The sequence below is a fragment of the Lupinus angustifolius genome, chromosome LG16 (genome assembly GCF_001865875.1).
Source record: "Lupinus angustifolius cultivar Tanjil chromosome LG16, LupAngTanjil_v1.0, whole genome shotgun sequence".
In the NCBI taxonomy this organism is placed as follows: domain Eukaryota; kingdom Viridiplantae; phylum Streptophyta; class Magnoliopsida; order Fabales; family Fabaceae; genus Lupinus; species Lupinus angustifolius.
The window spans coordinates 2,101,196-2,116,550 of NC_032024.1; the positions used below are offsets into that span (position 1 = coordinate 2,101,196).

Consider the following 15,355-nt stretch of genomic DNA (forward strand, 5'->3'; position numbering starts at 1 on the left):
CCGAGTTACGGAACTCAAAAAGACACTTTTTGAGCCGTACCGGGCGGATTCGGCCCCGACAGTGGTCCAGAACCGACTGTCTCAGAAAATTACCAAAATTTACCATAAAATCGGAAATAAAATTTCAAGAATAAAACTCAACTAGAGTTTTGTCTAATTCCTTACTGAAAATTCCCAGAAATTCATTTTCGAATATATAATTAATGAAAATATTAGTAAAATCTTATAATTCAAACTCATAAAATTCGCGGTGTTACAGTCCTAGGAATGTGATTCCTTTTATTTGAAACTCAACCACTACATATTCAAATGTATCACTATGTTCCCAAAAGCTATATACTTCTGATTTGGACCATAAAACCCCTTTATACTCTATATATACTCTATTAACCCTATGAAAACGAACAAAAACTTTTAGTTTTCATAGAATCTTTAAAGAGAAATTATGTCCAAACTTGCACAATATTGCTAGTGAGATATTGTACTTAAAGCATTCTTGAAAATGATTCTGTCATCTTAGAGTGAGTGTAGAATTTCTTAGTCACTCTAAAAGTCTCCTTCTTCTATTTAATAAAATGTTTCTTAGATTCAACATAGAGTTTTGTGAGTGGCAGTAAAAAGTGGTGTACTATCTTTTGGGTATTAGATGATCTTAATATGAGACTTGTATAAACATTTGATTACATAGTGTAACATTAAATCTCTGGATTCTTTTTTGTACCACCAATGATATTCTATATATTATCTTTTGGGTAAGGAACTAATCCTTTCAGGGTAAGTAGTTACTTCTTCCAATAAGTGTCGCTCACAGGAATCAAACTCATAAATTTTTAGTGATACTAATGATCTAGCAAGACCTTATACCTAGACCAACAATTTCTTGGTAAATTACTGAAATTTGAAAAGAGAAATAGACATAATCTTCAGTTGAAGAAAGTCAACCAAGATACATGGCCTTTATGAATCTTTTCTATCCCTTACTCTTTATTTTCAGCACATATTGTTTATCAATTTACGTTCCCATTTGATAATTTTGTATTACTAGTTTTAAATTGACAATATTATTGGAAACCAAATTCACCACGGAAGGTGTTATCTAATATTTACAATTTATACTTATAAACTAATTGATGATCTAATTTTACCACACTTATAAAGTAGTTTAGAAGTTATCATCTTTCAAATCCGTATAAAATTAAGAAAAAAGGTTTATGTTCCTTACTTTTCAACTAAAAATACCAAAGGCAGACACTCATGATCATATTACCATTGTTAGTTGTTTCATGCGTAAAGAACTTTCTTTCTCTAAGAAGATCTAGAATAAGAAAGATCAAATCTTTATTTTTCCTTTATATTCAATTTAATATAATTTTTCTTATTTAAAAAGAGTCCAATGACTTCTAAAAATACTCAAAATAGGGCATGTTGGAGTTTTGCCCAATTAAATGAATCTTTTTTTACTTTTATTTGTTAAGCAAAAGATTAAATTACAAAGGTAGATGGGTGCCAACCCAATTATAAGAGGCATACAATCAAAAGCAATTGATGATGCAAAGTTGTTGAATATAGGATTAAGGGTCATCACTACACCACTAGGCAAAAATAGAAGAGTTTAATCCACTATTATAACTAAATAAAGTCCAAGATCTAATCTAAATTAAATTCATAATTTAAATATAACTAACCTCCTTAATAGAGAAAACAACTTCATTCCTTATAAACCAAATACACTACAAGGTTGCAAAATATAACATTCTCCACCATGACTTAGATTAGTCCAGATTTAGTGTAACTTTTAGATATAGAAAATATCAGTTTAAAAATTATATAATCATTATAATTAGTTATCTAATTCCCTATTATGCATTTATTTATGACTTAGTTAAGATGAAAAGGAGTTACAATAACCCTTGTACAGTTATGATGATTTTTTTTATACATACAGTAATGATGAATTCAATTGGCTTATGGGGTCTTTTATTTTTCTATAAATAGTTCATGACGTTATATTTTACTCCTTATGTCCGATAATGTTGGTAAAACTCAAAAAAGGATAAGAAAACTAAAATTAATGTAGTGCATATTTTTCATTAATTACAAATATTTTCATCATTATTTTTTTTCACTATTAATAAATCAAATATTAACTTTCCAATCAATTTTTCTGTCTTTCCTTAATTACTTAATCATAAATATAATATATCATTTTAAAGATATTTTAGTTATTATTGTAACTTTAATTTAGGACACAAAATTTATGTTTTTTGATCAAGATAATGAGACAGAGAGAATAATAATTAATGAGTAAAAAAGAAAAGGAAACATTAACATTAGAAACTACAACTTTATAATTTCTAAAGCCAACCTCCAAATGAAGAAAATCATAGAAAAGCAAATACATATTGTGATTGTACATATAATTAAAGCAATGATATCTCACTCCAATTAATGAAAATTCAAACCATCCTTTATCCTCTGCACAGTTAAGTTCACTAGAGAGTTTGCACCTTCAATGAAATCTGAGTTAATATAATTTGACATCTGAATTTGCAAAGCTATAGTGACTAATGAACCTCTTGTTCCACCATGATTTCTACTAGTAGATGCTTCTCCAGAACCAGCAACATTTGTAGTAGATACAGCTTCAGATATGGTGATTCCTGATGGTAGAAGAGATACCATTGATAAATCATGGCCCCTTAAAGTCACACCTAAGTCACCCTCTTTAATTGGAGAAAATACAATGTATGATCCCAAATGGTTCACAAAATTTTCTTGAATTATGATCACACGTTCGCTAGGGTTGGCAGATGGATTCTTTTCCTACATTGATTATATAAGACATGAATGATTAAAATAAAGTTCAATTAAGGTTGAAACAAAAGCAATAAAAATGACAATTCAGTGCACGAGATTCTACAACCTTAGTTTTTTTTTTTTTGCACCGAAATAAATAAGGAGAACAAAATGATGCATTCATTCCTAAAATGCGAATCAAAGTAATTGGAGTGCCTTTAATGGGTGACTAAATCTTATTTAGTTTACACTTAGATATATAAGACTTGGATATATCATAATATTTCAGCATATGATATTATAGAACATTTTGTTTACAATCATTGCTTCCATTTAAGAATTTACTTGAATGCAATAAATTACTGTTGTCTTTGTTGAAAATGAAAATTTTGTTAGTGTTTCTTGCTGGTAGACTATTGTTAACTAAAATTTGTTTTCAAATAAAAAAAAGGTGTCATTTTAACAATTAAATTAATTATAAAATTTAAGTATAAAATAAAAATTACTTTTATAGCTCATATAATTTACATGTTAAAGTTACATATAAATTACTTGTACATTACCTGAAAGACAGATATAAAGTTTGCAGAGTGTTGTCTGTTACAGATTCGTGAAAGCTCTATGGGTGGATTACTTTCTCGCCAATAAAGATCCCACTGCAATAAAAAAGCAAGTAAATAATTATTATAATGTTGAATTGCATTCGTTATTACATTATACTTACCACTATTATGATCACAATGTTGTTACTAACACTCCAAAATATCAATTTTAGTTATAAGTACAATTTAAAATACTCTAACTAAAAATTTTCTAGTAAGATAAAGATTGTTTAGATAGTGAACCTGAGCACGTTTATTTGCATCAATGAAAAAGTGAAAAACATCATTCAAAGGATTTGGGAGCCAAAAGGATGCTGCAGCAACCAAGCTCCTCCTATTTCCATGGCCAGGTTCTATATTCATCTGGTTCAAAGAAATCCAAACCCCTTCATTGGTCTTCCTAGTTATAACTTGTTGCAACTTTGACATGTTTAGCATTTCGCAGAAGATTTTCACCATTCGGTGACAGACCTTAATTATACCCTTCCTCCCTTCAGGTATACCAATTACTGAAACAATGAATGAACATATGTATACATATATGACTAAGGAAAGAAAAATATATAAACGAAATATTATATATATATATATATATACCTCCAAACCCTTCTTATATATATATATATATATATATATATATATAAGAAGGGTTTGGAGGAAAGATGGCAAAGATTAACCTGCACCAGTGTCATGAGAAGGTATGTAGTTAGGCACAAAGCTGGAAAATCGCTCAGACATTCTTGAAAGTTCAGAAAGCCATCTTTGTGCACCATATGCAATACCAGTGCTAACAACATCTTTGTAGAGAGAATGTGTTTGGATGTTGTCATCTACTTCCACGTGCTCCACCCAAGTAACCTAGAACAAATTAAAGCATACAATATCATAGCATACGCTTATTTTATATCTTTGATTATAGCAGCAGCTCTTATCTACCGGTATATTATTCATTTCACAAAAGTAATTATATACATAGATTTAACTCCTCTAAAAATTAATGCATGATACATGGTAAAATGCATATTTATGTCTATTGGTTCCAATTATAACAACTTCATAATTACTATGACGATTACAATCTTTGTTTTTCAATAAAGTATCATAATTATATACTTTACCCTGCACTTTATTAGAGCCGAATCATTATGTACTAACCTCTGTAAACCCATTATTCATTTCCTTGATTAGACATCCTGAGGGAAGCCTCCAAGAATGTGAAGGAAGGATTTTCTCTTTTAAGTAATCAAAAGAAACATCTGTGATAATCCAAACACTATCTGTAATTTGTGCACAATGGCGAAGGAAGTTGAATTCCCTAGATGGTACTAAAGGTGAAAGAACATGCATATCTGCATACATCTGCATGAAAAAAAGGTACTTGTTAACTACAAAATCAAATTGAAATGTTAAGTTTTGCACAAAAATTTACCAATACTACAGCTCCACTTCGATTTTCTAAGGATCCCGTCTCAACTACTTGGATTGTGTGAGCCTTTGAAATAATTGTTGAGAAAAGATGGCGCCATAGGCCCTGGAAAGATGAAAACCATATCCTTATGAGTCCATACATAGTGTAATCGATGAGGGTGACAAGTATTCAAGTTATGTTAAGTGTAAAAATGCTAACCGGATCCATAAACATGTCAACTAATCTCTTTGGACTCATGCTCAAAATTCTTGAACCTTTTGATGATTCTTCTCTTGTTTTGGAACTTTTGATCAATGGAACCCTAGGAAAGAGCCATTCATAGCTTCTACGATGAAGAATTAGTGTTTGATTGTCGGTTCGAGACTTGACCCAAAAGGGTTCATCAGTGGTCAAAAGACCAAGTAATTCCTCCTTTGCAGCAATTGCAGCTCCTATCATTTGAGCTTTGGGCATTATATTTTCATCTGAAGATAGACCTAGATTCTGAGGAACACTTTGTATTGCTAATATGTTTGGAGCACTTGCTTGTGAGGGATCATTTGAACATCCAATTCCTAAGGTAAGGTCCAGCTGCAACTCAGGTTGTGACTGTGGTTTCTCCATGTAGCTCTCAACCAGTTTACGAGTCTTCTCAATCTGAAGTACAGTGCAAAGCAATTCATAAACAAACATCATTCATTTATATGTAAAGTTACATAGATCATAGGGTCTCCAATGGTGTTCTATTTTCTGTCTCGAACTAATCACATAACAATACATGAATAAAAAGAAAACTTTTATAAACAAAGGGTAACAAAACGTAATATGACACGGTTAAAGACATGTGATATCTATTCCATATAAAAAAGTATTGAATGGTATCTCTTGGTATTATTTTGAATAACCAATAGCTTTATTGTGTATGACGAGGAGGAGTATGCATCACCTCATGTGTAGTAAAATAATTCCTAAGGTGTGTGACTGTCCCTTCGTTATTTTCATTAATCCAACTTTTAACTTATAACCTACTATAATATATGGGAATTTAGTGGGATCTTATGCTATTGGACTAACATCTAGTTGGTAAGTATTTGACATTTAATATGTATCATAAGTTATTAGTCTGAACAACAAATAGATAAATGAATCAAGTAATTATAGTTCACTAACCTCATCTATTAGGCGTGCATTTTCAAGCTTAAGTTGCTCCACATGCTTGTGCTTTTCAAACTTTTGACAGCATGAGTTTCCACAAGATGAGCATTTTATAGTCTTCAACTGTTCAATCATTATGAATCTCTCCATCTGGATCCTAAAATTCTCAGCACGAAGAGCATCATGCTGTTCTCGCTCCATTTCAGCCTTAAGATCATAACATGTTTAACATATATATGTAAAATTATCAGTACCAATATCAGTGTATCATTTAAACGAATTTTATCCTTAAAGGAGTTATCAAACTGAAGAAAATAAGATTATTACCTTTTTTTTAGTCCTCTTATTCTGAAACCAAAACTTTATTTGTCTTGGCTCAAGTTTTAGCTCCTCAGCTATTTGATTTCTTTGGTGTTCATTTGGACTAGACTCCTGTTTGAAAAATCTTTATTTCCAAAATAAAAATCCAAATTAGGTTAGAAATGGGAATATACAAGATCTAGGACTCTAGGTATAAGTCGTGTGGTTGAAAATCGGGTCAATTTTTGTACCCTGAATATAATACCATTAGTATATTTAATAAATGATAAAAGAATTTAATGAGATAAAATGACATTTATAAATATGTTATTAGTAATAGATGTATTTTTGTATATTAATCAAGATATTTCACCTGATGCAAAAGAATTAATTTCTTTTACAATAATATGTAATTCTCCTTCTAACAAGTATTTTTGCGATAAAAAACCTTAATATAGAAACATATATTTATATATCAAATGAATTTAAATTGCCTACATCCAACAATTAATGAGTTTGATGATGATTATAAAGGTTGGAAAGTAATAAAAATTATTGAATTATAAATTAAAGATAGTTGTAGAGTATTTTCAATAAAACAAATTAGCTTGAGAACAAGTCCAACCCTTTCAAATGATGTGATCAAATCAAAGAAAAAAACTACTAAGAAATTGTCAAAAATAAATAAACTTGATCAAACACCAATAAAAAAATTTCCAAAGTGCATCAATTGTCCATATCATGAAAATAAATCTAAGAGATCATTAATAGAAGAATAATCATACTCTTCAAGCTTTGCTATTTGCTGAGGAGTGTGACGCACGCAAGTACTAGAAGAACCCCTAGTTCTCTTTCTCCCATGAGAGCTCGAACCTTCTTGTTGAATATCCCTCCCATCACTACCAATTCTAGTAGAAGAAGAAAAAGAAGAAGCCATTTCAAATTTCACTTGCAAAGAGTATAGCTTTTTCTCTCTCTATGTGTGTAACTTATGAACTCTTGAAGCAATTTATATATGCTAATTAACCATTCATGACAACTCAGAATTAACTAGCACATAGGATTGTGGGGTGAATCCCACCATAATAAGGCCAAACTCATGTAACAAAAGTAACACATGAATAACCAAGATCATTTCTCTTCAAATATTATCGTCCTCATATCCCAAACTAATCAAATCTCATAAAATAATATAAAAAAATTATTTTTTTGTTCTATATTTTTAACTATAAAATATCTATCGCGCCTCATTTTTTTACTGCGCCAATTTTTTTTAGCAAAAATAATCTTAATGCATTCTCCATTCAATATGTGCCAACTTTTGTTTGGATTGACACATAATGAAATATAGAAAGTGAGACAAGTGATCTACATTCAAGCATAAATGATTTTAATATAAATTCCTTACCATTTAAATCAAGATTAATTACAAAGCATTAATGGACAAATAGTACATGAGTGAGTGAATGCAAGAAGGATCAAGTTCAAAAAAGCAAAAACCATAAAACTGAAACTACGACCTCGAAGTTCGAAAATTGAAGTGGGGTGGTTTCTGTTTCACGGTTTCAAATTAGAAGAAAATGCTGATCATGCATGGAGTGAAGTTTGTGTTTACACTTGGAATGAAAAAAGGAAATCATGGAAGAAAAGGACAGAAAATATTAAATTTACTTTGTTACTGACTTTGGATAAAGAGATTTGTGTTCTTGTTTTATCACTGGCTAAAATGCACATTTTTTCCACTCAAATTTCTTAATTATGTGATTTTAATCCTCTTATGTGTGAAATTTCATTATCCAACTAATACAAATATGCACCAATAGTTTTTCAATTAACTGATTCATCTACAACATATTTTATTATATTGTGATTATTTATATTAAGTATATTGAAATGATGATTATTCTTACACAATAATAAGTTAGAGTATGAAAAGTACATATAAGAAACATTCAGACGAATTCTGAACAAATGAAAAAGGTGAGTAATCAAAATTGCATTTTATAGTTTTGAGTGTCACACTAACATCTGCCATATAAAAAACATCATTAGAATTTTAGATGAAAAATAACATAATAAATATTAAAAGATAAAAGTCACACATAAAAAAATAGGGACTAAAATTACACAATTGAAACACTTTAGAGACCAATCTTTAATTTGGTCTTTTAATTTACTACTGCAATTATGGTGCATTGATGAATTTAATGAGCTTAAAGATAAAATTGAAGTTTTCAATACAAACATTAATTTTAAGTCATTAATTAATTGATCTATATAACCAGTTACATTGAGGAAAATGTATTCAATAGAGGTCATCACTTTAATATAGAGACATGGGAAACAGAAAACATTGTAGAAAAATAGTTAAGAAAATTTGGAAATCAATAGTTAACAATTGATATATTTTATGATGCAATATTATAACATTGTTTGATTTATTTAGTTAACATTAACTATAAAAAAACTGATTGTTGTTTTACTAATTTCTTTTTATCATTTCTTAATTAATGCTCTAACACAAACGACTAATGTGATCCGAAATAAATTTATGCTGCTTATTTTCGGATTTTTATTGCATATGTTCATTAAGATAATAAATATGGTCCCGTTAACCAATAGCTAAGTGTACTTAATGAGAAATAAAAAATCTTAAACTTGGCACTAAGAACTAAAGATTAAAGCAAAGGATGATCATGTACCCAAAAAAGTATAAATGTACCCAAAAAAAAATATTAGTACTCATGAAGGAGAAAAAATTGTAGGAAGACGAATCTAATACATTATATTTAAAGACAAGTGTATTAATGTTTTTATGATATTATTTATAATTAAATTTTTAATGTATTTATCAATATTTTACTGGTTGTTTTCATACAAATATAATACTTCTTCACACAAGTTTTTCTACACAAATTGATAGTTTATATTTTGAAAATTATGTGTCTAGAGAATCACAAATTTATGTCCTAAAAAACTTATCTACTTTTGATTCCTTATTCTTGGGGGTTAAGGTTAATAAAAATGTAAAATAAATTATGCACCGGAATCATTGTTTTAAAAAGTTTAATATACTAAATGAATCATATTCGAATGCAAAATTATATGGTAGTATTTAATCAATGCCATCTATGCACTGGGTTACTTGCATATTTACTATGTAATTAATGAAAAATTTTAAATTTATTCTAGCATCCATCAACCTTTACGATATTAGTTATATGTTTCGTATCTTTTGATATTTTAATAATTTTTATGTTTTCCAGATTTGTTGATGTTTTAGAAACACAAAACATATTTATATTTTATTTCACAACTACATCATTATTATTACTCTCATTTTCATCTCTTATCTCTCAATTTTATTTTAATTTAATTTCTAATGCGCATTACATGATATTACTTAGTTAAATTATATTTAAATTCTGCATATCTTTTACATTAAATGCATAATATTAAACAAAGAAGGGAGTAGTGATGGCAATGAGACCAGACGTCTACTAGTTGTATTTTTCTGTTTCCAAACTCGTATTAGCAAGTATCCGTACCGTTAGTGAATACCTAACGAATTTTTAATTTTTATTATCTATTTTATAACAATCAACATATAACAATAATTATTAAATTAATAATGTATAGTATATATATATTATGATAAATTTATGTTTATAGTGAAATTATTACAATTTATTATGAAATAATAAAACAATAGATAACATTCAGTCTTAAAATAATAATTAAAAAATATAATATAAAATAAATTAATTAAAAAATAAATTTATAAATATGCAGTAACTATGAACAAATATCATAAAATCTGCTATCATTTATAAGTTATTATTATGAGTATATGTTACAAATAATTTATGAATATATATATATATATATATATTATTTTTTTGCCATCCTTAAATGGAAGCTAGATATACTGCATACCTCTATTCGTAAATAACTACTTTTTAATAGTGTAGCCTTATTATTTCTCCAACTTTATTATAAGCTTTTATGATTTAATAATTTATTTATAAATCTTTTTTAATTTTTATGATTCAACTATATCTTCTTTTTTAAATATATTTTTATTAAATACATAATATGTTTCACTAATTATTATTACCCTGTCCTTCTTAATTATGATAAATAAATAAGAATTAAATACAAGTATCTTAATCAAAATACATTTACTTTATATTTTTGAATTATTTCTTAATTTATATACATCATATTAAATATCAAATTATACCGAATAGATGGAGTCTTATTAAACTCATGTAGTATTTTTATTTTGTCCTTTATCTCTCTATAATATAATAAATTTTAATTTTGCATGACTTTTTTAAGTTTTGAAAGTTATATATAAATAAATAAGAATTGTTTCTGTGTGTGTAAAATAAGAAACAGCCACAAAGTTACTATTCGTGGGGGTAATGTGAAGCAACAAATATTATTAAAATTGGAGTTTTTTGGTACATATTAAAATGGGCGATTGAATATGTTCATAATAGTGTGTAAATAGATAACTATAATATAAAAATAGAACAATATTTCCTTTAATTATAAGGAACTTCAATAAAGTTAATTTTAAAAACTATCATAAAAAATGAAGGATTGAAAGTTTGAAACTGCCGATAGATATATTGGAGTGTAATAATGGCAACCCAAATCCTAAACTACCCACGGCCAAAATAAATGCTTATCATCGATTTAGTAATTAAAAAAAAGAATAAAATATTTTTTCAGATTATAATATAAATTATTTCATTCATTCATTAAAATTATGACATGTATATTATTCTTTTAGTTTTTAAAAATAATTTTGTATAAAAGGATTAAATAGGACACATATTATGATTTTTATGGTTGAAGAAGATAATTTATCTCCTACTATGAGGAGATATTTATTCTCAATGATAAATGCTTCCTTTTTTCTTCTCTATTATAAAATATATAGGAGTATTTTAGTATAAATAACATATATATATATATATATATATATATTATTTTTTTGCCATCCTTAAATGGAAGCTAGATATACTGCATACCTCTATTCGTAAATAACTACTTTTTAATAGTGTAGCCTTATTATTTCTCCAACTTTATTATAAGCTTTTATGATTTAATAATTTATTTATAAATCTTTTTTAATTTTTATGATTCAACTATATCTTCTTTTTTAAATATATTTTTATTAAATACATAATATGTTTCACTAATTATTATTACCCTGTCCTTCTTAATTATGATAAATAAATAAGAATTAAATACAAGTATCTTAATCAAAATACATTTACTTTATATTTTTGAATTATTTCTTAATTTATATACATCATATTAAATATCAAATTATACCGAATAGATGGAGTCTTATTAAACTCATGTAGTATTTTTATTTTGTCCTTTATCTCTCTATAATATAATAAATTTTAATTTTGCATGACTTTTTTAAGTTTTGAAAGTTATATATAAATAAATAAGAATTGTTTCTGTGTGTGTAAAATAAGAAACAGCCACAAAGTTACTATTCGTGGGGGTAATGTGAAGCAACAAATATTATTAAAATTGGAGTTTTTTGGTACATATTAAAATGGGCGATTGAATATGTTCATAATAGTGTGTAAATAGATAACTATAATATAAAAATAGAACAATATTTCCTTTAATTATAAGGAACTTCAATAAAGTTAATTTTAAAAACTATCATAAAAAATGAAGGATTGAAAGTTTGAAACTGCCGATAGATATATTGGAGTGTAATAATGGCAACCCAAATCCTAAACTACCCACGGCCAAAATAAATGCTTATCATCGATTTAGTAATTAAAAAAAAGAATAAAATATTTTTTCAGATTATAATATAAATTATTTCATTCATTCATTAAAATTATGACATGTATATTATTCTTTTAGTTTTTAAAAATAATTTTGTATAAAAGGATTAAATAGGACACATATTATGATTTTTATGGTTGAAGAAGATAATTTATCTCCTACTATGAGGAGATATTTATTCTCAATGATAAATGCTTCCTTTTTTCTTCTCTATTATAAAATATATAGGAGTATTTTAGTATAAATAACATATTTCTTAATGATTTCTTGCAGTCAATATAGAACTTTTATCGTACAATATGACATTTTAGAATAAATGATAAGTGTTTAGTTTTAAATGATAAATTAGTTCTTCTATATTCTTTCAACAATGCACTTAGGGTATTCTTTAGCATAATACAACCTATATTAAATTAGAGATGTCATTTCCTCATAACAAATTAAGAAAAATTCTATTAACCATTGTTTTACATTCTCAACCTATCATATATCATTATTGTGCTAATTATTATTGACTATTTAATAAAAATAATATACATGAGATTAATGATATATTAATTATATAAAATATTTACATCAAGAATTTGTATATATTAAACTCTAAAAAATTAGCCATTAATTAATTTAGGAAGCAGAGTTTTTTAAACAAACATAACATTTTTATCACACAAACATATTAAGGATCAATTAGAGGGAGAAATTTAAATGAACATGTATTACAACAACATTAGCAAAGGTCATGTCCTCTAAATAAATTTCTTAATAAAAAAACGGTAAATTTCTTAGCAAAATCAGAGAAATAATTGACGAGAGTTAGATGGTAGTGATAGAAAAATGAAAGAGATAATAAAAAAAGTAACTTGAAGAGAGTTAGTCTTTCTTATGATTCCAACAACTCCTTCTACTATATTTTTTTGTTTATTTTATTCTTTTTATAATCACATATAACATACAATTAATGTTTTTTAGAAATCATCTTTAACTTTATAAATCGTCGTTTTTTCTTTTATCCATTAATTAATTTAGGAATCAACCATCAATTTAGGTGTGTACACTTTCTATATAGAAATCCATTTCGCAACCGTAATTGTTCTATTTTTTTATTTTACCACAAAAATATATATGTTTCTTGCACCAGATTCACTCTCAAAGTCTAGAAGTTTTAAAGATGTCATGCCACAAGTATAAACTGCTATAATTTAGAAGGAAAAAAAAATATCATTATCAATTTGAATTAAATGCTGACTTTTTTCAAATATCATTAATAATCATTCTGATTTTGTCAACTTTGCATAGTCATCCAAATTAAAATTTGAAAATATATTCTTTTCCATAATTTTTAATTCATTTAATGGATTCCATATTTTTATAATTTAATAAATATAATGCACCAATAATTGTTATTTAGTGTATATTTTTTTAGTTTCTCACAGGTATCCTCGCACTGGAGGCAATCCTGTCCGAGCCAGGAACATCCACAGGTACGTGAAGCTAACTCTCCCAGCGGACATTTTTTCCATCCATAAAACTCAACCCGAGACTTTGCTTAAGGGGAATCAAGCATGTACCACTTGAACCAACGTCCGTGTCATATGTATTTTAAAGTTAGTATTATTTTTGTTGATACAATATAATTTCAGCATAAATTATGTTACATAATCCAATTCAATGTAATTCTCAAATATGTAGAATAAAATAATAATGATGACTTATAATGTTCCCAATTATTTTTAATGTGTATTTTGAATTTTCAAAATTGTGTGTATTCAATTATCAATTGTTTATGTACCCAAAAAAAATAATGTACCAAAAACAATTATCAATTGTTCATGATATTAGTTATTTTAGAATCAAAATTACGTGTCTTTCAATATTAATAAATTGTATAATGGTGTTGCAATTCAATTTCAACAAATTTAATTTCAACATAAATTATGTGTTTAGATGATTGAATTTCAAATTAATAATGACGAGTAATAAAGTTAGGAGTTATAATAATATAAATACAATCGTTTGTATTTGAATTTGATGTGCATTTTAAATTATGCATTCAATTCTCAAGTGTTTGCATTATGATTTTTATAATCCAATAATAATGATGTGTATTTTAAATTTGAAATGTGATATGAAAATGAATAAATAGAACTGCGTTATAATGTTATAATATGTTATGCATTCTAGATTTAGATTTAATAGGTATACATTAATAGTGTAAGCATTTTTTACACTGTCAATAAATTATCCACCGTTGATTTGTTAATTATTATTGACTCTCAAACAAAAGTAGTACAAATCAATTGTAGATGATATACTGACAATATAAAAACTTTACACTATCAATACACAGATTTTAAACTATATAGTTTTTATAATTCTGTTATTTTCTCACTAATGTGTTATAGTGTTATTGTTGATTTTATTTTTTATTAATAGAAAATTATCTTATTCAAATATTATCCAACTTCAATAAAATTGTTTTTGTTTCTTCATATTTTATAAAGTTATATGCCCTTCATCTTCAAATAAAACAATACTAAGTATAACAAAGTTTTTTTCTAACTCCATCCTAGAAGTAAAATTAACCACCAAAATTAAATTTTATATGAGTTTTTTTGTCATATTAACTTCTTTTATACTTGGTCAGTCGGTTTATTTTTTGTCACATTAACATTTTGTATATCTTCTTCATAGCTTCTCAATAAGTAAATTTGATAACCTTATGCATATTTAGTTTTTTATCATTGTATTAACAATGACTTCTACTGTCAGCAACAATATCCATGCGATCGTTCAAAAAGTGGCACATCAATTTTACCATTAATAATATAATTATTATTAATAATGAAAATAACATAAAAATATTTGTTATATCCTTCAATTACATCATTTTAAATTGTCCTATCTCAATTATTTTATGCATTTGTACTATATTAATTTGACTTCGATATAAGAAATATGGAGCGACTTATGTGAACACATGGTATACTGCTAGTTTTTATAAAACTAAAGTAAACTATTCATATTTATTTATCCTATTAAAATTTGAAAAAGTTATATCTATCCAATAATTTTTAATTATATATGTGTCTTTTTCTGCTAAAATAGATAATTAGAACAATAAAATTAACTTTTGAGATGAAGAATATGACGAAAAAATAAAATGAAAATGTATACTAGCTTCTATTACCATTCCATCTAAGTGAGACAATTAAATAGGAAATAGAAAAGGTATTTATATTATGTTCTTGTAATACCTTTGAAAATA

The 15,355-nt window shown here is 26.5% G+C and overlaps 1 protein-coding gene across 1 annotated transcript; it reads right to left on the reverse strand.

Moving 5' to 3' along the window:
- Positions 2,323-7,226, reverse strand: LOC109329174 (homeobox-leucine zipper protein HDG11-like). The gene is made up of 10 exons (XM_019562848.1): positions 7,047-7,226; positions 6,289-6,406; positions 5,977-6,168; positions 5,026-5,463; positions 4,828-4,929; positions 4,554-4,757; positions 4,076-4,256; positions 3,642-3,907; positions 3,360-3,452; positions 2,323-2,823 (listed from the first exon to the last, which is right to left on the reverse strand). The coding sequence occupies exons 1-10, from the start codon at positions 7,196-7,198 to the stop codon at positions 2,446-2,448; spliced, it is 2,124 nt and encodes a 707-aa protein (XP_019418393.1). The 5' UTR covers positions 7,199-7,226; the 3' UTR covers positions 2,323-2,445.